Consider the following 23,917-nt stretch of genomic DNA (forward strand, 5'->3'; position numbering starts at 1 on the left):
TAAACTTTGTTTACTTATCTGTCAAGTTTAATCATTCAAGAGAGGTTGTAAAAATGTCCCGTGTACATGAAGCCTAACACTTCAGTACACACAAGTGGTTAGCTAACCATTGTTTGCTGCATGCTCAGTCAACAACCAAACGTGTGAGTGATAACAAGTATATAACCATACTGTTATCTCTCGCAGAGAGATTTCAGCATGTTGGCAGATCTCTGTGATCGATGAAAGGTCGTTACATTTTCACAGTTTCATAGAAAAAGACATACTGCATGTGCAATAAAATAAAATGTCACCCAAGTGAAGTTACAAAAAAAATTGTGGCATGTTTGGCGGTGCAGATCACGATGATGGGCAGATCTCTCATCTCTTATAAATATCACGGAAATATCTATGCTATGAGACCTCCTCCTGCTGTTTGATACCCATGTAGAGAATCGGTGGTATTGCACAGTCTGAAGGCTTCTTTTTCTGCAGTCTAACTGCATACGGGCACAAAATATTGCAGCAGTCAAGTGCCAACCGTGAAATGTTGATTGGGCAGTTGAGATCATCAGATGATTACTGGTGTGCTCTGTCAACTAATCAGAGATAAGCTGAGGCACTATGTTCTTGATGAGCTGTCAAATGGATATGTTTATTGAGTGTGAAAACAGTTGTGCTAGGTGTTATCATTCCTAATGGAAAAATCAGAAGCCTTTTACATGGCTACATCTAGATTCTACAACAGCTGACAGTGAAGAGCAGTATGGAGACAACCGATGAGGATAAAAGAGCACACCGGTAATGGCAGCTAGGGAGACCTTAGAACCTCACAGCTATTTAAAAGAGAAGTGCAGGATTTAAAAAATAAAATAAAATCATTCCTACTCACCGACTGTAGGTGGTTGCCCCATTGATCTGTCCCCTGCCATTTCTACACGAGAACTGAGTGTTCAAAGATTAATGATCAATCAGTACTCAGTCTTCAGTGAGTAGAGAGTGGTGACTGTTAATCACTGGCGCTCTGCTCTGTCCCTCTAGCGCTCACTTGAGTGCTGAGGCAGTGCAGGGGGCAGGAGCGGCTGGCTCAGGTTCTCAGCGGCATGGTGAGAGCCTAAACCAGCTGCTGGTTCCGGTACAGTGCCTTGAGAAATGATTAATATCCCTTGAAATTTTCCACATTTTTGTTATGTTATAACAAAAACGTAAGTATATTTTATTGGGATTTTATGTGATAGACCAACACAAGGGGGCACATAATTGTGAAGTGGAAGGAAAATTCAAAACCATTTTAAAAATTTCTACAAATAAATATCTGAAAAGTGTGGCGTGCATCTGTATTCAGCCCCCTTTACACTTCCCCCTAACTAAAATATAGTGGAACCAGTTGCCTTCAGAGGTCACCTAAAAAAAGATAAAAAAAGAAAGGAACAGTTTAAAAATAAAATAAAAATACAAAAGAAATAATAATAAAAAAAAGCCCCCCCCATGCTCATAAGCTTTCAGCAGAGCAAATTGGAATAAATATGCAGGCACTTTTTTGTACTAGCATCTGGCCTTACGGGCAATTAGGTACGGCACCAACAACTGGTCGTTGAGGTCCACCCCTCCCATGTTAAGATTGTATTCGTGGACACAGAGGGGTTTCTCCACAACACCAGTCACCGTAGGAATTTGGACAGTCGTATCTGCGTGAAGGGAGGACAGAACGAAAACATTCTTAGCAGTGCTCCCTATGTAGTCTGGCCAGTTCTCAGGCTCCACCTAGGCTCCTCCCTTAAAACTATAGGTATAGCCTGTTGCCCTGTCACAGAGCTTATACATCTTGACCCCATATTTGGCACGCTTCCTGGGAAGATACTGTTTTGCCGCGTACACATGATCAAACTATCCGGCGTAAAAGTTTGATAGACAAGTGGCCAGAAAACGTAATCAGGGACTCATCAACGCAGACAACTTGAGTAAACAAGGCTGCAAACTGTTACGGTTGAAGTGGTTTACGACTTTTTGTCATTGAAATGCATGAACCGCATGATCTGCTCGTATCGTGTCCTGGTCATGGAGGCAGAGAACACGGACATATGGTGAATTGGGTCAGTAGACCAATATGACCGCAAATCACTTTTTTTTTTTTAACTATGCCCATGGAGAGGGATAGGCCCAGGAATGTCTTAAATTCGGAGACTGTAATAGGTCTCCAATCTCTGGCAAGGGCCAACTGGGGATTAGCGGCGATGAATTGAACAGCATACAAATTGCTTTGGCCCACAACAGATCTATAGAGATCTTCCGTGAAAAACAGCGAATAAAAATCAAGTGACTTAAAATCAAACAAAAATATGAACACTGCACTGGGTGACACTGTGACAGGGAGTGAAGGAGTTAACTGGGGGGGGGGGGGGGTGATTGGGGGTGACAAGTGTGCCTATGCGTACTGTGTCAGTGTAGTGTTGGTGCAACTTACTCTGAGATGTCTACTTTCCTCTCTCTGGAACGAAAAGAGTTCCACGGGGGGAGAGGACATCACTTCCCCTGCCTGTGTAAGTGCAAGGATTTAAAGAGGAAGTAAACCCTGATGGGTTTACTTCCTCTTTCATTCCCTGCAAAGGTAAAGCATAATGGACTACAATGCATCGCATAGTAGCCCATTATGTGTCACTTACCTGACACAGGAGCCAGCGAAGTCACCGCTGTCCTCTGTAGTCCGGCGCATCCATCTTCTCGGTGGGTCTCGCCGCTCTGCTGCTGTCATTCGGCGAAGCCGTGATGACGTCGCTCCCGCGCATGTGCACGGGAGCCGACACGCGCGGCATCTTCGTCATTGACGATGCCGCTCTCAGTGCGCCTGCGCCGTAGACAGCGGTGCCTGTCTTCGGGCAAATATCTCCTAAACCGTATAGGTTTAGGAGATATTTCTTGGACCTACAGGTAAGCCTTAATCTAGGCTTACCTGTAGGTCAAAGTGGTTTGTAAGGGTTTACAACCACTTTAATTCACCAGAAATCATTGGCCTGGGCCTGGAGACCGATTGGTTGTGAAGCGAATCTGATCGTTGTGGCCGCCGTAAGGTAACGTCGCTTCACCCAGCCGAGCCAACTTTCCACAGTACAACTGCGGCGTCTGGTCCGGCACTGGTTAAACTAACCTTGCATGGTTAATACAGAGGCTCCTGGAACGGACAGTTTCTTTTTGCTCAAGCCGCGGGGTTGAACAAAAAAAAAACAAAAAACGAATAGCGTGTACCCGGCTTAAAGCTAAAAATGATTTTTTTTTACCTTAATGCATTTCTTGCATTAACGTGGTTTTAAAGGTAGAAGGTTTTTAATCTTAAAGCATTCTATGGACAGCTTGGTTAGCGAGGCATGATTAGTGAAACGGAAAATTGCTGAAATACTAAAATAAATGTAAAAACTTACTGACGTACAAAACTGAAAAGATTGATCGTAGGTTGTTTTGTTGGAAGCGTTTTAAGCTGCGAAGTCATCCAGGTCTTTTTTGGTGTTTGATCTGCTGTTTATTGTAAAAAAATAAAAAAATACTATGTATCAATAACCCACACTGGGGTAGTTCTTAGGATAGCTTCAGCTGAAAAATCTGATTAGTTAGGACTCATTTGTTCAGCATTTTGTCACCGCGTATCATTGTTCTTGTTTGTTTTCTTTGTCATTAGGTATGATTGCTGGATTCTATCGACTGCTAGTGGCCGCTTTCTCCGCTGCTCTTTGTTATTTAGGGCAGAGGATAGTGTGAACTGAATAACAAACACTGGAGCCAGACTCTGAGACAGAATATATTGTCATTCTACGTGAGTTCTCGGCGGTTGCATGTAACTGAGGCTCGCTGCTACTCACTAATTAGACACAGCAAATCTTAATAGGTTGTTGTGACCCTTAATAGAGTCGGAGAGCTAGATTTAGGTCAGCTCGGTTGCCAATGGTGTCTTGGCCATTTGACAATTAAGATAGGATTCTGCTAAGCATTATTTACATGTGTACTAATTACAGGTGGAAAAAAAAAAGCTGCATTTCCTTGGGAAAGGTAAAAAATATGGGGTTTCTTATGCCTCTAACAAGCATCCATGGATGAAAAAACAAATTAGCAGTTGTGTGTGGCATTTATTCTTCCTGAACACGCCATAGACGTCAGATATTAGGGTGGGAAAACACACAGCATGGTTCTTAAAGAGGAAAAATATGTTTTTTTCTTTTGTTTGAGATAGACATGCATGGAATCGGCTAAAAGCTTATCGATGGTCAAAATGTTAAATTATATAATCATTTTCTGGTACAATAATTTTTTATTGAGTCAAAAGGAAAGAATCATAACACAATAAGCAAAAAGGTTGAAAAAACATGCATCAAGGTGCTAATGGGTCAGCCCCCTTGGACTTTTTAGACAGTAAATCTATTAGAGGTAGTTGTTTAGATAAAAGGCAACATGATGCCACTTTTATTAAGTACAAAGCATAATAAAATTATGAACATAGCCTTAAAGGCAAGGTAATATAAAATACACAATGTATACAAAATAGAACAAAATATACATGTTACATATGTAGTCGAACCCAATAAGAGCAAGTTTGCCCAAACGCTGCCAGTCGTGCTACGGTAAGTCCGTAGGGATTACTTGCATATAGGCCAACATGTTTCGGAATTATTATTAAAGTGGAACCTCAGAGCTACGGTTGTACTCATTTTTACATTCATTGAATAAAAACTCTTTGTAAACAATAAAGTGGAACCTCAGAGTCAGAGTAATGCGGTTTATGAGCGTTTCGCAATATGAGCTATTTTAAAAAAAAATCCTGACTTGCTTTGCGAGCATTGTCTCGCAATACGAGTAGGATTCAAGCCTCTGGGGTGTGCAGTACCAACGCCAGAACGTCACCGGCATGAGAATTCCCCAACCGCATCATAAGACACAGTGGGAATGGGTAGAAGCTCCTCCCTGCCGACAGGCCGTAGGGACAGCAGGAAGGGCTGCCTCCAACACCGGCCATGTGTGGGTGGAACCTACCCGCCGAGTGGTCTAGGCAAAAAGTCTCGACAGGAGACACAGTCCAGTGGACCCAAACAATCATCACAGCCATAGTGGGTGAATGATGCATGTGAAAAAACAATAAACAAAAACAAAGAGCATGATAGACTGTTGCCATATATTGCACATAATAATGAATAACAACATTGGATAAAAAACAACCATAGAATATGCACAAAGGCCATGGTTCATACAAAGAAAAGATGACGACAATGTTGAAATATTAGCAATTGGTATTATAATTACAATCCTCATGATTGAAGATTAAAGATTTAAACCGCATTCCCCCGACACAAACCCAAGAAGAGCAAGAAAGAGCTTGAGATTAAATTCCTCATTTAAGTCAGGAGGTGAGGTGGCCTGCAAATCAAAACTCTATCAAAGTTGGCACTGTAGTAGGTGCTTGTTGAGATTGCCACCCCTGGTGTTTTGGTGTATGCGATCCAGTGCCAGAAAATGTACTTTGGGGATGGAATCAGCATGAACTAATGCCATGTGTGTGCCAATGGGCACATCGGGATCATGTTTATGTATACTAGATAGATGCTGGTATATATTCTTCCAAAATTAATTTAATGTCTCCCCGATGTAGTAGCATCCACACTCAGAAGAGAGTAAGAGTCTTGCAGTTGACGTAGTGTTTGGGGTGAAAACTAAATCCATTGGGTAGCTTGACATGCCTGCGTCTATCCATGTATTGACAATAGGTAAATTATCTCACAAAAGTGAGTACACTGCTCACATTTTTGGAAATATTTTATTATATCATTTCATGTGACAACACTGAAGAAATTACACTTTGCTATAATGTAAAGTAGTGAGTGTACAGCTTGTATAACAGTGCAAATTTGCTGTCCCCTCAAAATAACTCAATACACAGCCATTCATGTCTAAAATGCTGGCAACAAAAGTGAGTACACCTCTGAGTGAAAATGTCCAAATTGGGTCCAAACTGTCAATATTTTTTGTGCCCACCATTATTTTACAGCACTGCCGTAACCCTCTTGGGCATGGAGTTCACCAGAGCTTCACAGGTTGCCACTGGAGTCCTCTTCCACTCCTCCATAGGGACATCACAGAGCTGATGGATGTTAGAGACCTTGCACTCCTCCAACTTCCGTTTCGAGGATGCCCCACAGACGCCCAATAGGGTTTAGGTCTGGAGACATGCTTGGCCAGTCCCTCACATTTACCCTCTGTGTCTTTGGCAAGGCAGTGGTCATCTTGGAGGTGTGTTTGGGGTCGTTATCATGTTGGAATACTGCCCTGCGTCCCAGTCTCCAAAGGGAGGAAATCGTGCTCTGCATCAGTATGTCACAGTACATGTTGGAATTCATGGTTCCCTCGATGAACTGTAGCTCCCCAGTGCCCGCAGCATTCATGCAGCCCCAGACCATGACACTTCCACCACCATGCTTGACTGTAGGCAGGACACATTTGTCTTTGTACTACTCACCTGGTTGCTGGGACACACGTTTGACACCATCTGTACCAAATAAGTTCATCTTGGTCTCATCAGACCACTGGACATGGTCCCAGTAATACACGTCCCTAGTATGTTTCTCTTCAGCAAACTGTTTGCGGGCTTTCTTGTGCATCATCTTTAGAAGAGGCTTCCTTCTGGGATGACAGCCATGCAAAGCAATTTGATGCAGTGTATGGCGTATGGTCTGAGCACTGACAAGCTGACCCCCCAACCCTTCAACCTCTACAGCAATGCTGGCAGCACTCATACGTCTATTTCCCAAGGACAACCTCTGGATATGACGCTAACCACGTGCACTCAACTTCTTTGGTTGCCCATGGTGAGGCTTGTTCTGAGTGGAAACTGTCCTGTTAAACCACTGCATGGTCTTTGGCCACTGTGCTGCAGCTCAGTTTCAGGGTCTTGGCAATCTTCTTATATCCTAGGCGATCTTTATGTAGAGCAACCATTCTTTTTTTCAGATCCTCAGAGTTCTTTGCCATGAGGTGCCATGTTGAATTTCCAGTGACCAGTATGAGAGAATGAAAGCGATAACACCAAATTTAACATACCTGTTCCCCCATTCACAGCTGATACCTTGTAATGCTAACGAGTCACATGACACTGGAGTGGGAAATGGGCTAATTAGGCCCACACTTAGACACTTGGGGTTGTACTCACTTTTGTTGCTGGTGGTTTAGACAATAATGGCTGTGTGTTGAGTTATTTTGAGGGGACAGCAAATTTACACTGTTATACAAGCTGTACACTCGCTACTTTACATTGTAACAAAGTGTAATTTCTTCGGTGTTGTCACATGAAAAGGTATAATAAAATATTTACAAAAATGTAAGGAGTGTACTCACTTTTGTGAGATACCCTACATCCCCTGCAGGGGAAAGTACCCAAAGTTTTGCACATATCACCTTTATTCGCCCTGTATTCACTAGACACCAGTTTGTCTCCCATCGAGGGGGCCCTCCTGTAGACGACAGCCAGCATATCAGACACAAAGGGAGCAAGCATGAATCTATGGTGAGTAGGTGCCAATATCTGCTCAGAATGCATCTGATTTGTTTGTGTAATGTTGTGTTGAGTAAGTGGTGATTATCTATGTCGTATCATCATTAGAAGGTTTTTTTTTGGGCAGAGCGTAGATCTTAAAATAAATTTAGTACCTTTTTATAGGCTTTCTTGAGAGAGGCCTTGGAATACCCCGCTCAAGAAGTTTATCTCTCAAAATGTCAGCCTCTTCTTGAAATCTAATATAATCAGAGCAGTTGCAATGAGCCCTTAAATACTGGCTGTAGGGAATAGATGCCAGTAACGTTTTGGGTTGAAAACTAGAGGTATGTAGTAGCAAGTTTCCCTCCGTGGGTTTGCGGAAAAGCTCTCTAGATAAACTGCCATTGGTCTGTTTTTGAACGGAAACATCCAAGAAAGTAATTTCACTTGCATTGTGTGACATTGTAAAAATTCAAATTGAATTCATTGGTATTAATACAAGTCATAAATTCATACAAAAGATCATTAGATCCATCCCAAAGTAGAAACACATCGTCTATGTAATGGTACCGTGCAAGGACATGGTCTTTGTACACAGATAAGGTGTCATTAGCAATAGACGTTTCCATTCCCCCCAGATCACAGCTTGGCATAGGAGGGGGCATGTTGTCTTTTATCTAAAACAACTACCACTACTAGATTTTCTGCCTAAAAAGTCCAAGGGGGCTGCCCCATTTGCACCTTGATGCATGTTTTTTTTTTTATGTATATCTAAGATGTTGGCAGTTTGCACACATTCATTGCCCCAAACCACTATTTCTAAGCAAAAGGGTATTTGTTTACCAAGCAGGGGAAAGTCATAGCGGTAACAATCATAGCATCAAGAGTTACATTTTGTGTATGCTACAATTTGAACCACCTGCCCAGACCAACAGGGCTATAGGTGTTCCCAAATGATGGGCCCGAAGGACCCAACTCGAGAACAAAAAAAAACACAAAATAAAGGGAAGGGGATGGGCCTCGTCAGAGCGAGGGCTCCCATTCAGGATGCGGTTGGGGAAAGAGAAAAAAAAAGGCAAGGGGGGAAAGAGGGTAGGGGGGAACGCACAGTAGGAAGGGAAAAGAAGAACAAGATATTTAGGAAGAAGAGAAGATGGTCCTGCAGGCTAATAGCAACAAATCAGTTGGCACTCATGCTAGCCGAGGGCAGGGTTGAAAGGGCATATGACCTCCATGGGCCCTACACTTTAAATAATTTTCGAGTGGGTATCGTGAAGGACACTGGACCTTTTTCTCATGGACCATTAGGGTGATCAAAATATTCCTCACTTCTGCAAACTGTACTGAGGGTTCTTTCCATGCCTGTTTAGCGGCTCTAAATAGGCACATGGCTAGATTCTGTTGATTTGAAACGAGTCAGTGATTGGACAATGAAGGAGTACGGATCTAGCATCTTTTGCAGAAAGGGGTATAGAAAAGGGTTGACGAAACCGAAGACCCTTGACCAAAATCCACCAATTGGGGGCAGATCCACTAGCTGTGGAGTTGATCTGCATGTTGGCCACAGCCCCGGAAGCACCTATCGCTGTAAATATGGGTTAGCATGTGTAATGCGGGCTGGCCCAATACCAACAAAGGAGGACTTTATAGGGTGCCTCCATAGTAGTCGTATTAAAGGAGCATTTGGCCTTATTCCAGTCCTCTAGATCTTTAGGGGTTGTGCTGTCATGTTTCCATTGAGAGACGTAGGGAAGGGATGTGGACTGATAGCCCACATTCAAGGAGGTGTAGAGTGCAGAGATGGTGCCGCAAGCTCCTGAGGAGTGGAGGGAAGTGTGCTCAAAACCATTTTCTGAAATGGGAATGAGCAATTGCTTCTGAGGGGGAGTGTCCAGTGGTGGAGTTGCATGTACCGAAAAAATTCCGCCGGGGGCGCATTAATGGACTCTCAGAGCGAGGTCCAAGATGGGAAATGATGGGCCCTAGGAAATGGCAGACATGGGTAAAACCGTGCGTGGACCACCAGGAGAAGGCAGAAGGTTGTTCCAGCCCTAGGGGGGAAAAGAGGATTGTTAAGCAGTGGGAGGAGAGGGAATAATGGTGACATCAGATTGCCAGAATATCGGACTGAATCCCAAAGACGCAAACTATGCAGCAAGAGGGGGGACCGAAATGGGTGCACAGTTAGGAATCTTTAATGCCGCGTACACACGATCGAATTGTATGACGTACTTAGTCCGTCATACAATCCTACGGACAATCCGGCGTACTTTCTACTGAACGGACTTGACCACACACGGATACACAAACAGTCCGACGAAAGCTTGCGCGATGACGTATAGCACGTACGACGGGACTAGAAATAGGAAGTCCAAGACACAGCAAAGCACCCTTTGGGCTCCTTCTGCTGACTTTGCATTAGTGGAAGTTTGGTTAGAGACGATTCGCGCTTTTCAGACTTCAGCTTAATTCGTCAGTTTTTGTTTTTTTAATTTATTCTCGAATTGGAATAATAATCATAGGATGAGGATGAATAAAGCCATTTGTGATAACTCTGTGTGAATATAAGCAGCAAAGCAACTTCACTTTTCTTGCATTATGAAGAAGAAAAGAATGTGCTATATTAAAAAAATCACAAAATTAGCAGCATGACGAATATGCTAGCTTCAATACGAACACTAGTTTTACAAGACAGAGCGCTTCCGCCCTGTAAATCCTTTCTGGGCATGCGCCATTCTTAGTCCGTCGGACTAGCATACTGACGACCGTATTGTCCGCTGAAACCAAAGTACGACGGAAAGATTGTTGTGCAAACCGAAATTCTTAGTACTCCGGACTGCACGCTGAAAAAGTCCGCTGAAGCCCACACACGAGCGGATTGTCCGTTGAAATGTGTTTCAACGGACTAAGTACGTCATACAATTCGATCGTGTGTACGCGGCATAAGAGTACCCAAAGAGGAACATCCAAAGTTGCGTGGAACATAGTGAGTTGGGAAATCTGTATCGCCATGTAATATTTGGAGATGTTCGGAACTCCCAGCCCCCCTTGCAATCTATAATTATAGAGTGTGGAACGCAAAATTCTAGAGCGTTTGTAGGCCCAAATGAAGGAGAGAATCCTACTTTGGATTAGACGCAGAAAAAAGGAGGGTACTCTAATTGGTAGAGTCCGAAAAATTATATATTTATTTTCAAATTGTATTTTATTTTCTAGCCGATTCCTAAATAAACTTACAATGTGAAGACTCACACACATTTACCTCTTTGTTACCTTTGTTACTCATGTTACCTCTTCTGTGGCACACGCTCTAGCTCTTATGGAACAGAGTTGTTGACCCCACCCCAGAAACATTGTATCCCCCCACAACAGGATTCCACCCAAGCAACAATAGATCCCTAGTAGCAATTTCAGATCTCCCAGCAGCCACCATCAATAAATCCTCCAGCAGGCAGCAACACCTCCTCAACAATAGATCCCTCTCAGCAACAGGCAACATAATAACTCCCCTAGCCAACAACAATAGACCATTACAAAAAAAGATCCCTACCAGTGACCATAGATCCATAGATCCCCCAGTAGCCAACATCAACAGGCCCTCCAGCACCCCTTGCCATAAAATGCATTCAGTGTTGGAGGTGCTGAAACTGCATTCCCACTGAAAAAAAGCCCTGTTTTATAACGCATGCTAAAAGCTGTTCCTTACCATGCCCAATAGAAGGGGCGAAACGCGTTGGATGGGACTTCCAGTTTCTGGTGATGTCGCGTATGACCTCTGGAGCCGACACTGGATGCAGCACTTCCGAGTTTTGCCTTTTGAGTAATTTATTATTGGATGCCTGATTTTAAATGTGTTTTAGGGAAGTGCAATCTTTTAGTAACTCACATCACTTCCAGATCACGCTCATCCTAAAGGCACCAGTTTTAAAAAAATTTTTTTTAAGTATTCAAAAACGCTGACCTTGGCGTTTTGAATACTTTTAAGTGCAGTAGAGGGGTTTGGGGTCTTATAGACCCCAGATCCCTCCATAAAGAGTGCCTGTCACTGCCTATTACTGTCCTAAGGGATGTTTACATTTCTTGTGACAGCAATAAAAGTGATCAAAAATTAAACTTTAAAAAGATAGTGTCAAAATAAAAACTTTAAATCTGCAGCATATCGGCACCTGATATCGGCCTTAAAGGTGGCTAGAAAATCGGTATTGATCCTAAAAAAACAATATCGGTTGACCCCCTAGTATAAATCCCCCCCCCCCCCCCATTACCCCTTTTTGGAAAGAAGGCAGTCCAAGGCATGCACAGCTCCAGACTAGTCTCGGAGAGCCAGAGTGACGTCCTTTTGCGCATGCTCAGAAGTGACGTCATCCCATGCCGACCAAAGACCAGCACAGATAAGAAGATGCGGCACCAACAAGGGACCGTTGGAATGGTAAGTTTGACCCCTTTAGTTCTGCTTTACGAATAAAAAAATAAAAGAAAAGATAAATAAAAACTGCTTTATAAAGTCTACCAGTAGAATTGTTTTAGGTGTGTTTAGATCTCTAAATATGATATTGTGAAAATGTTATCTCAGCTTCCAAAGCTGAGAGAGCTGGTATTATGCAGATGAGCCAGCTTCCAAAACCAATCAGAATAATTTGTTGTCTGTAACCCATCACGCTTTAAAGTTGACCCGTTCCGAAAAATTTCCTTCTGCACCCGAATCAAAAGGGCACATGTCAGCATTACCAAACCAAATTATTATTTTTGCATTAAAAAAATACTGTTTTCTGCCACAAATAAAATGCTCCCTTGTCTGACCTAAAGAGAGGCAGCCTGTTTTGGTAAGATGAGAGGCTCAGCAAAAAAATAGGAAGCATGTTATTATTATTGTAGTGCACGCCACTTGTGCTAGTTTTCCCCTCCACTAGAAAGGCACAAAAAGCTTAGTTAAAAATAATAATAATTCAGGGGGGATTAAGACCCCCTGAAAAAGAAGTCACGGGCGGGCCAAGCTACTTATATCAGGGAAACTATTAATTGCACAATGAAAAAATACAAAAACTACACAGAAACTAGGTACCCACCACCAACACCTAGATTACATGAAAATAAGACTAGGTTGCCTGTGTAAAAGCAGCTGCATCACGTATACAACAAGCACACATTATTATTATTATTATTATAATACACGATTTATATAGCGCCAACAGTTTATGCCGCACTTTACAATGTAGAGGAGGGGCAGTACAAATACAGTACAGCTCAATACAGAAGGGACAGGAGCGCTCTGCTCATAGAGCTTACATTCTAAAAGGAGGGTGTGGTGGTACAAAAAGTAATAGATGCGGGGAATGATTTGATGGGGTTTTTAGCTGGGTGTGGGATAGGCTTCCCTGAATAAATGAGTTTACAGGGGTCTCCTAAAGATGGGCAGGTTAGGGGCTGAGCGGACAGACTGGGGCAGGGAGTTCCAGAGGATTGGAGAGGCTCTGGAGAAGTCCTGTAGGCAAGCATGGAAGGAGGTAATAATGGAGCTAGAGAGCAGGAGGTCCTGGGAGGAGCGGAGGGGACGATTTGGGTGATCTCTGCAGATGAGGCAATGTTGGCCTTCTATGTTGTGGTTAGCATTTTGAATTTTACACGGTGGGGTAAGGGAAGCCGGTACAGGGATTGGCAGAGAGGGGCAGCAGTCACGGATCGATTAGTGAGGTGTATTAGTCTAGCAGCAACATTCATAATAGACTGAAGGGGGGAAGCCTGTGTAAGGGTAGGCCATTAAGGAGAGAGTTGCAGTAGTCAAATTGGGAAATAATCAAGGCGTGAATAATTTGCTTTGTGGTGTCATTAGTCAGGAAGGGCGAATTCTGGAGATGTTGTGGAGTTTAAGGCGGCAGGATTTAGCCAGTGATTGGATGTGGGGGCTGAAGGAAAGGTCAGAGTCAAGGATTACACCCAGCATCCTGGCATGTGTAGAGGGACAAATGGTTGTGCTGTTGATCTTAATGGGGTCAAGTCATGGGGTTGGATCATCATATACCCTCATAAATTGTAATATAAAGTTCTAGAAGTGGGGGTTAGGTAGGTACACAGATCCTAGTGTAAATCACCATAAATCAATGTGCATATTCTGTCACTATATATAAATGGGCCCCCGTCTAGGGGATACCGGGGTATTGATTCTAAAGTCCACACACTTGAGGAATAGACCCCATAATGAACATGACACTGGATTAGCCGAATTGCTGTTGTTTAGATGATAATATACCCTGTATAGAGAGTGTCATATAGCCACTGCCAGATAGTGATTCCAGTATTCAATATCAGACCATTTAGAAATTAATCCGGTATGGGGGTTTTAGCATTGAATAGTGGAGAGAGGTTATCTGCAGGTGAACACAGGCATATTTATGCAGAGATGTAGGAAGTCTGAGGACCAAAGGTCCTCTCATCCGACCATGATAGACAGGCGTATTCGTTCTCTGACAGGTGTCCCAAGCGTGTCCACAAAGTTCCGTTTGTTGGAATGGGGTCTTCACACTGCAGTATTCTTATCATCCAGGGTGCTCTTTTACCGCACGGGGGTCCTGTAGACTTCACTGTGTAGGTCTGCTGATGGCAATGTAACATTGTTGTGCCATCCAGACACGCCATCCTGATACCTCAGCCAAAGATCGCTCTCACTGGCTTCAAGGTGTGTAGTGCGCTTGTGCTAGCGTGATGCGGTGCATCATCCATGATATATGAAGCGTCACTACCATGGTGTCGTTGCTGACATGTTTCACCCAGTCACATGGGCTTTCTCAAGGATGGGAGGAGTCAGAAGCAGTCGTCTATTTATAGTTTTTTTTTTTTTGCACAACACACAGTTAATTAAGGGATGCAATTTCAACAATGACCATTAGATGTCAACCTCCCTATTAAACACCACACATTCATTCTGGTGCTGGCTAAGAACAATCACATAGGCATATCATAGCAACCAAATTGCTTAAAAATACTAAAGGGGTCAAAGCACACAGGAAGAGGCAGAGCAGAGTGCCGGGATCACTGAGATATAATTCAGCAGTAAAAGATAAGATAGCAGCGGGGGTGTATCAGAATATACCACTTTAGAACTAAATACCGCATAGATACACCAGATCAGCAATCAAAAAGGAGTTAGATTATGTCTTCAACTAAAAATCATTATGTTCCATGCACAGATATTAGATTCTGATGACAGTTAGCTGCGACTCAGTGTTCAGGCCTAGAGGTGCCAGCGTCTTAAGCCTGAATATCCAAATTTTTTCCTTTTGCAGCAGGATGGTATCAAAATCGCCTCTCTGTGATGGCAAGTTCAGGGTATAAATCCCCTTGATACTGATACCAGCCGTGCTGCCTCCTTGAACTTCTGCAAAGTGTAATGGACGTATCTTCTCTTTTTTTTCTTCTTCAAATGCTTCCTTGACTTTTTAATGCACCTCAATGTTCACCGATGCGAATTCGGAATTGTCGTTTGGTGTTTCCTCTATAGTACTTCTTATGCCACGTACACACGATCGGAATTCCGGCCAGAAAAAGACCGCTGAGAGCTTTTCATCTGAAAATGCGACCGTGTGTATGCTCCATCGGAATTTACATGTCCGAATTCCCAACAGCCAAAAATTGATAGCATGTTCTCAATTTTCCAGACGGAAAAACTTTCTATCGGTAATTCCGATCTGTGTATGCAATTCCGACACGCCAAAAATCACACATTCTCAGATTCAACTACGAGACGGAAACTATTTGCTATTGAACTTCCTTTTTCTAGTCCCGTCGTATGTGTGTACATCACTGCGTTTGGAATTTGATGTGACTGTGTGTAGGCAAGACAGCTTGAGCGGAATTCTGTCGGAGTTCCGTCGGGAAAACCATCAGAGCTTCTTCCAACGAGAATTCCGATCGTGTGTACGCGGCATTACACGGGAACTCCAGCATGTATATCACTCTGGAGGTTGCACAATTGATGAAATGTATTAATTTTAAAGACCACACTCCGATTCGCATCTGTGAAATTTGTAGTTTTCTCAATGAATGTACACATTTGACAGTGCCTACATACATTTCCTTGAGATTGGGTAAGTCAGCCAATTTGTGGTCCTTTCCCTAGTGTATTCTGAGTGAACTAGGGAGTCCTTAATGCCCCGTACACATGAAAGGATTTTCTGATGGAAAATGTGTGATAGGACCTCGTTGTCGGAAATTCCAACCATGTGTAGGCTCCATCACACAAAATTTAAGATCTGTTTCTCAAATTTTGCGACAACAAAATCCGTTGTCGGAAATTCCGATCGTGTGTACACAATTCCGACACACAAAGTGCCACGCATGCTCGGAATCAAGCAGAAGAGCAACACTGGCTATTGAACTTCATTTTTCTCGGCTCGTCGTACATGTTGTACATCACCGCGTTCTTGACATTCAGAATTTCCGACCAACTTTGTGTGACCCTGTGTATGCAAGACAAGTTTGAGCCAACAACCGTTGGAAAAAATCCCATGGGTTTTGTTGTCGGAAAATCCTATCGCGTGTACAGGGCATAAGGTTACGGGCACTTCTGGAGACTAATTGGTGATGGGGTTCAACAATGTTAGTTAGTGCAGGGGATTTTGTGAGAATTCCCCAATGCTTTTGGAGTACATTTCTCACTTGTTCCCACTGTGCCCCGTAAGTAGTGATTATCTTTAAAGGGGTTTCTTTGAATGATGTCTTGTGAGTATCCTGCTTTTTAATGAGGAGGTCCCTCCTATCTCTTGTCCAGGCCTTTTTACGTGCCCTCTTAAGCTTAACTTGAGAGTCTGAATTTTAGGGACGCTGCACCTGCTATTAGGGATGATTCGAACACCCTCCTGTTCAGTTGGCAGCAGAACATGCGAACAGGCAAAAAATTTGGCAGAACACACGAACAACGTTAAAGTCTATGTGACACGAACCTGAATAATCAAAAGTGCTAATTGTAAAGGCTTATATGCATGGAATTAAAAAAAAGTGTTTGGGGACCCGGGTCCTTCCCCAGGGGACATGTATCAATGCAAAACCATGTTTTAAAAACTGACTTTTTTTGGCAGCACTTTTTGTTTAAAGTGAAACAATAAAAATAAAATATTCCTTTAAATATTGTGCCTTTGGGGTGTGTATAGTAGTGGTGCGTTTTTCCTGTGTTTAGAACAGTACCACAGCAAAATTGCATTTCTAAAGGAAAAATTGTCATTTAAAACCAATCGTGGCTGTAATGAATTGTCGGGTCTCGGCAATATAGATACAGATAACTGAAAAAAAGAGCATCATTACCAGGCCTTTTGGGTCTGTTATGAATATTAAGGGGAACCCTGAATCTAATTTTTTTTTTTAATTGCGTAGGGGTCCCCCTAAAATCCATACCAGACCCTTTAGGTCTGATATGGAAATTAAGGGGAGCCCTGCGTCAAATGTAAAAAAAGAAAATGGCGCAGGGATCCCCCAAAATCTATACCAGACCCTTCAGGTCTGGTATGGATTTTAAGGGCAACCCTGAGCCAAAATCTTTTTAAAAATGCCATGGTGTCCCCCCGCCCCCCTCTGACACCACAGGTGTCGACTTGAACATCGGGCTCATCCCTACCTGCTATTCACATCTACTGGATGGTGCAGTGTACATATAGTAATGAGCTGATGGTCTTCATTATCTGCAAAAAGCTTAGTTAACCACTTCATCTCTGGAAGGTTTACCCCCCCCCCCCCTTCATGACCAGACCATTTTTTGCGATATGGCACTGCGTTACCTTAACTGACAATTATTCAGTGGTGCGACGCTGTACCCAAATAAAATTAATGGTCTTTTTCCCCCCATAAATAGAGCTTTCTTTTGGTGGTATATGATCACCTCTGCGTTTTTTATTTTTTGCTCTATAAACAAAAAAAGACCAACAGCGCCAATCTAAGTGCAGTATTTTTAGATCACAGACATTTAATTTGTAAAGTTATACACTCACTCTACCCACCAAAGAAAATATACCTTCAGTAATTCAATTAATAATTTTTTTGCCCCATCCCCCGTTTTTTTTCTCTATTTTAATTCTTTTTATTTCTTTGTATTTTTGTATTTTTATATTTTCATTTTCATTTTTATACTTATTTTTATTTTTACTTTTATTTTTATTATATAAAAACATTTTTTATATATTTTTTATATATTTTTTATTTGCATTATTATTATTTTTTATCTATATTTTTATCGTTATTTTTATTTTTAATTTCATTGGTATTTTTATTTTTATTTTTATTTTTATTTTTCAATTTCCAATAATAATTTTTTTATATTAATTCTTTTATAATCTATTTCCATTTTGTACTCTTTTTACAAAATTCTTTTTACAAATATTTTCGTGTTTTTTAAAACAATTAAATAAATAATAAAAAATCCCAACTCTTATCATTTTTTCCACATTTTTAATTTGTATCTATATACACATAAATTAAACTGTTCCTTTATGGACACACACACAATGACAATATACAACAAGCCTGCAGCACATAGCTTATCAACACCATGCCTTGGTCGGAACAGTTCCGCCCCACAAGGTGGAACCTAAACTCGAACGACCAATTAGAACTGCCCTTTTTCCCTATTTAAACCACTTCCAATATGGTGACCCAGATGCCTGATGAAGGAGCACGCATGCTCCGAACGCGTGCAACGTAAACCATAACGAACGTCATCGCAGTGCGCCCCCAACGTACCAACGAACGGACCTCCCTGACGCTGCTACACCGGGCCGTGCGACGCTGGGAACCACCGGCGCCACCGGACGAGAGACACAGCCGAATGAGAAACCGCTTCTCCTCGGGAGCCCTGCGATGTCCCCCAGAGACCTTTCTAAAAACATGATGTGCCTGAAACTTTCTGGTAGAGAGTGAGTGTATAACTTTACAAATTAAATGTCTGTGATCTAAAAATACTGCACTTAGATTGGCGCTGCTTTTCTTCTGTTTATATATCTTTTACAAGGTACCTTCTACCCTTGAACATGCTGCCTACCTGCCTGTGCTAAAGAAATCCTCCCCTTTCTATGGCTATTTTCACAACTATTAACTGTGGACTATAACCTATGATCCTGCCAGCTACCTATTACTTTTGCTACATTTACTGACATATTCAGCAAGGATTGCAAAACTCTGTGGAAAAGCAGACTTGAAAACCCTAAATCCGCTATACACACTAACTATAGCAGATCCCCCCCCCCCCCTCCTCTTTTTTCCTTCTTCACTCCCCCCATCCAGGACATATATAATCCAGCAGCGCAACGCACAAAAAAACATTTTTGATTAACAAAAAAAGACCGCCAATTTTGAAAAAAATATATATTTTTTTACTTTCTGCTATAAAACATCCAGTAAAAAATCAAATGTCTTCAATAATTTAGGCCAATATGTGTTCTGCTACAAAAAATCCAAATAAGAGCATATTGATTGGTTTGCGCAAAGGTTATCGTGTCTGCAAACTATGGGATATACTCATGGAATTTTTATTTATTTTTACTAGTAATGGCAGCAATCGGTGACTTATACTGGGACTGCGACATTGCGGCGGACAAATCGGACACTTTTTATACTTTTTTGGCGACCACTGACACTAATACAGTGATCAGTGCTAAAAACATTCACTGTCACTGTACTAATGACACTGGCAGGGAAGGGGTTAACGGGCGATAAAAGGGTTAAATGTGTCCCTAGGGAGTACTTGCTAACTGCGTGGGGCGGGGGGGGGGGGTGCTTTAACTATGGGAAGAGGGAGATCCATGTTCCTGCTTAACAGAAACACAGGATCTCTATCTTGCCTACTAACAGAACAGCGATCTGCCATGTAAACCGCTGTTCTGCCTCTCTCTCGAGAACGATCACCAGGTTCCCGGCAGACATTGTGTCCACTAGACCCACTGATTGGCTCCTGATGTGTCCAAGCATAGCGGGAGTTTGTGCGCACCCCAGACTCTGAAGGGCAGAATTGCGTATCTGTGCATGATTCTGCACACAGGAGCCGCCGTAAATGTATGTGGGGCAGTCTGCAAGGGGTTAAAGGATAAGCTCACCTTTGGGAACATGTTACATGTTCCACCTGTTTTTAGGTAACATGTTCTCAATGATGCAGCCGCCGTGCAGCATTATGGTGAGAAGTTCCTTGTACAAGCTGTCACTTTTTAAAACCAGTGCGGGCGTTTGGGGCTCCGCCCACATGGCCACGTCATTCATTTACACAGCTCTGTGTGTGAATGAACTACAAGTCGCAACATTCTGTCAGCTTTTAGTTCTCAATGAATGGACGGAAGGTACGGGTACACAGATACATGGACAGATCTGCAGGAGACCTGCATGGCACCAGCAATCTGCTGTTTGCTGGTGGAGTGCTTTACAGACTCCAAAAAAAAAAAAAAAACTATACATGCACATTTTTTTTTGTCTGAAAAAAATGTGCTTTTATTATTTTTTTCTAAAATGTGAACTTATCCTTTAATTTCCTGGTTTGAGCTTAAGCACTTAAGGACCGCCTCACGCCAATATACGTCGGCAGAATGGCACGGCTGGGCACAAGCATGTACACGTACATTGCCCTTTAAGGGCCCAGCCGTTGGTCACGAGCGCGCCACGCTCGAGAGCGCTCGCGACCCAGTCCTGAGCTCCGTGACCGTGGCTGCGGGACCCGCGGACTCGATCGCCGCCGGTGTCCCACGATTGGGTCACAGAGCTGAAGAACGGGGAGAGGTAAGTGTAAACAAACCTCTCCCCGTGCTTCCTAGTGAGCCTGTCACTGATCGTCTGTTCCCTGTCACAGGACACGCCAAGCCACGCCCCCTACAGTAAAAAAAAAAACACACTTAACCCCTACACTGCCCCCTGGTGGTTAACCCCTTCACTGCCAGTGACATTTTTACAGTAATCAGTGCATTTTTAATCGCATCGATTGCTGTATTAATGCCAATGGTCCCGAAAATGTGTCAAAATTGTCCGATGTGTCTGCCATAATGTCGCAGTTACAATAAAAATTGCTGATCACCGCCATTACTATTTAAAAAAAAAAAATCAATAAAAATGCCATAAAACTATCCCCTATTTTGTAGACGCTATAACTTTTGCGCAAACCAGTCAATAAACGCTTGTTGCGATTTTGTTTTTAACCAAAAATATGTAGAAGAATTCGTATCCGCCTAAACGGAGGAAAAAATATGTTTTTTTATATATTTTTAGGGGATATTTATTATAGCAAAAAGTTATGCACTATTTTTGTTTATAGCGCAAACAATAAAAACCGCAGAGGTGATCAAACACCACCAAAAGAAAGCTCTATTTGTGGGGGAAAAAAGGGCATCAATTTTTTTTGGGAGCCACATCGCGCAATTGTCAGTTAAAGCGACGCAGTGCCAAATCGCAAAAAGGGGCTTGGTCCTTTAGCTGCAAAATGGTCCAGGGCTTAAGTGGTTAAAGCCCAACTACAACTTTTAGATTTAATTTAAGACTGTATAGGACTGTATCTGTGAAAATACTACACTACTTACCTCCTCTATGGCCCTGTCCCCAGTGGGTGCATCACCGTAGCGCCATGCACTTACGCTACAATACTACAGGGAATGGTGTGGTCAGTGCAGCTGGTGACATTGGGAGGAATAGTACCCTATTGTTGGTGTCTTTGGAAGGAATAATGCCCCATCGTTGGTGTCATTGGGAGAAATAGTGTTCCATCGGGAATATCATTGAGAGGAATAATGCCCCATTGTTGGTGTCATTGGGAGGAATAGTACCCTATTGTTGGTGTCATTGGGAGGAATAGTGCCCCATCGTGGGTGTCATTGAAAGGGCTAGTGCCCCACCATTGGTGTCATTGGGAGGAATAGTCCTTCTTTTGTAGGTGTCATTGGTAGGAATAGTGCCCCATTGTTGGTGTCACTGGGAGGAATAGTACCCCATTGTTGGTGTCATTTGGAGGAATAGTGCCCCATCGTTGATGTCATTGGGAGGAATAGTGCCCCATCGTTGATATCATTGGGAGGAATAGTGCCCCATCGTTGATATCATTGGGAGGAATAGTACCCAATTGTTGGTGTCATTGGAAGGAATAGTGCCCCATTGCTGGTGTTGGTGGGAAGAATGGTAGCTCAAGGGCCGGATAAAGGCAAGTAAAGGGCCGCAGTTTGGAGACCATTATTGCCCTAGGTGAGCATTTAGCCTTTGTACATAACCTCTCCGGGGGTCTGTGGCATCCACATTGTGAAGTAGGATGCGCGGCCCCTCCAAATAATAGAGAGACGCGCAGGTATATTATTTATTAATGTGCTATATCAATTTTGTCTATTATAATATACAATTGTAACTTCTTTTATCGAAATTCAATAAAAAGAATTGAAAAGAAATATGGGAAATAAAATAGAAAAATTGTCTCTAAAATTCCCAATCGGTTGCTTGTTAGAGATAATACCAGTGATATTTCCATATTATACAGCCTGTAGGCAGGAATGATCATAATAAAAAAAAAACGTAGGAATCAAACCACAGACAATCGCTTCACTAACAGATTTGGCTTTCTGTCAGCTTGTAACACAAAAAAGTAAGTCATCCAAAAATGCATCTTTTTAATTACAGGATTATATAGGCCTCACATTTGTGCACGTGTGTTTTTACTTCTAAAAAAATGAATTTTTCTTGTGATTTTTTTTTTCAGGCACTCCAGTATGGCATCGCTGCTCCTCAAACACGGGCTGAAGCTGTCAAGCTTTTATTTACAGAAATGTTTAGAATACAACAATTTTCCTTTATTCCGATACTTTCTGAGCCAGCACTGCCCATTGCCCTCTGGGGACGAACTTGATGCATTTAAACAGCAGTCATCTAAAAGCCATCACAAAGAATGGATGCCGTACTTGTTACTGGCCGGGCTCGATGCCGCACATTTCTTGGACGCCACATGGTGAGAACTGTTATATTTTCTACTTGTACTCGCATTATTTTAACACTGTGGAGTCCTTTCTTGTCCTCTGGGTGTAAACTGAAAGTAGGTTTGCTTTTGTTGTTTGCTTGACTTTGGTCACTTAGAGCCACGTATTTATTCAGGGATGAGGAACACACTTATACATAATTACTAAAAAAAAGTACTTTTTTTTTTAAATAAATGTATAAATAACTAATTTAACCCCTTTGTGCCTAAGGGTAAAGCAAATCTTAAAGTGGTTGTAATCCCTTTACAACCACTTTATACTACAGGCAAGCCTATAATTATGCTTACCTGTAACTACAATGGATATCTCCTAAACCTGCATGGTTTAGGAGATATCCCTGTATTTGCATGTGCAAACGTCATCGGCACATGCGTAGTTAAGCAAACTGAAGCAACGGCACGTACGTGCCGTTGCTTCAGTTAGACTGTGCCGTTAGCGACAGCTCCCATGCGCGGGAGCGATGACACGCCCGACATCTCTCCTGGGGGTTACTTCTGGGTATCGCGTCTCCAGCGTTGTGATTGGCCGGAGCCGCGATACCCAGAAGTAACCCCCAGGAGAGATGTCGGCCGTGTCACAGATCATCTGCGGAGCTGATCTGTGTCTTACCTTTACTGCTGTAGGTCGGCTGTCACCTGTTGTTCCACTAGCTTGTATTCAGCTCTGGCTGCACTCTGCAGCTATGGGTGTTGCAGGCTTCACCTGTTGCTTAATATATCATTCCTTTCTGCTACTTCCTGTCCAGCCCCCCATGTGCTTCTCTATTTAAATTCCTCTCAAACCAGTTTCTGGTTGCTTGAACAACACTTGTAACCTGTTTGAACCTGACCTCTCCTGAACTGATCTCTTGTGTACTGACTTGGCTAGTCCTCTTGATTATATTGTCTGCTGCCCACCCTGACCTTGGCTCGCTATCCGGCTCTCCTTTGCTTAATCCATCCATTCATCCTTGTCTGACAGTGTCTTCTGGTCCTCCCCTAGCGAGCAGGGTAAACCCGGGGGTCGTGACCTGTGGTCAGCACGCAGCTAAGCCCAAACCCTCGTGAGGGGGTCCCTGGCAGAATACCGGCTGGCTCTTAGACTCCACGCCCTGGGGGATCCTGTGTGTCACCTGGTCGCCTGTGGGCCCACTATAGTAGTACCGTGACAGGCCGCTGGAGCGGTGAACGAGGACCGCTGCAGGGTTTCGATCTCAGTTAAATAATTCATAATGAGCTAGTATGCTATGCATACTAGCTTATTATGCTTTTGTTTTGCAGGTTTTTTTTTGTATGGTTTACAACCACTTTAATGCCTAAGCAAGATTTTGCAACTTTGACATGTGTTAGTAAAACCTATACATATCATCACAGCTGATTTGTGCATCCAGGTGGATTATACCTTGTTTTTTTTCAGGACAAATTGGGCTTTCATTTGGTGGTAAAATATAATGGATATCTCCTGATTTTTTTTAATTATTATTATC

The 23,917-nt window shown here is 42.7% G+C and overlaps 1 protein-coding gene across 3 annotated transcripts in view; it reads left to right on the top strand.

Annotated features, from left to right (window-relative positions):
• Nucleotides 1-23,917, top strand: part of ASB3 (ankyrin repeat and SOCS box containing 3) — a 301,962-nt gene that overhangs the window by 162,154 nt on the left and 115,891 nt on the right. For all 3 annotated transcript variants that reach the window (XM_077485559.1, XM_077485558.1, XM_077485557.1), the window contains one exon: nucleotides 22,179-22,424. In XM_077485559.1, the coding sequence (XP_077341685.1) occupies nucleotides 22,179-22,424 (246 nt within the window). The remainder of the gene's footprint in view (nucleotides 1-22,178; nucleotides 22,425-23,917) is intronic.

The sequence above is a fragment of the Lithobates pipiens genome, unplaced genomic scaffold (genome assembly GCF_037356315.1).
Source record: "Lithobates pipiens isolate NorthernLeopardFrog02 unplaced genomic scaffold, aLitPip1_a1.2 Scaffold_18, whole genome shotgun sequence".
Lineage (NCBI taxonomy): Eukaryota > Metazoa > Chordata > Amphibia > Anura > Ranidae > Lithobates > Lithobates pipiens.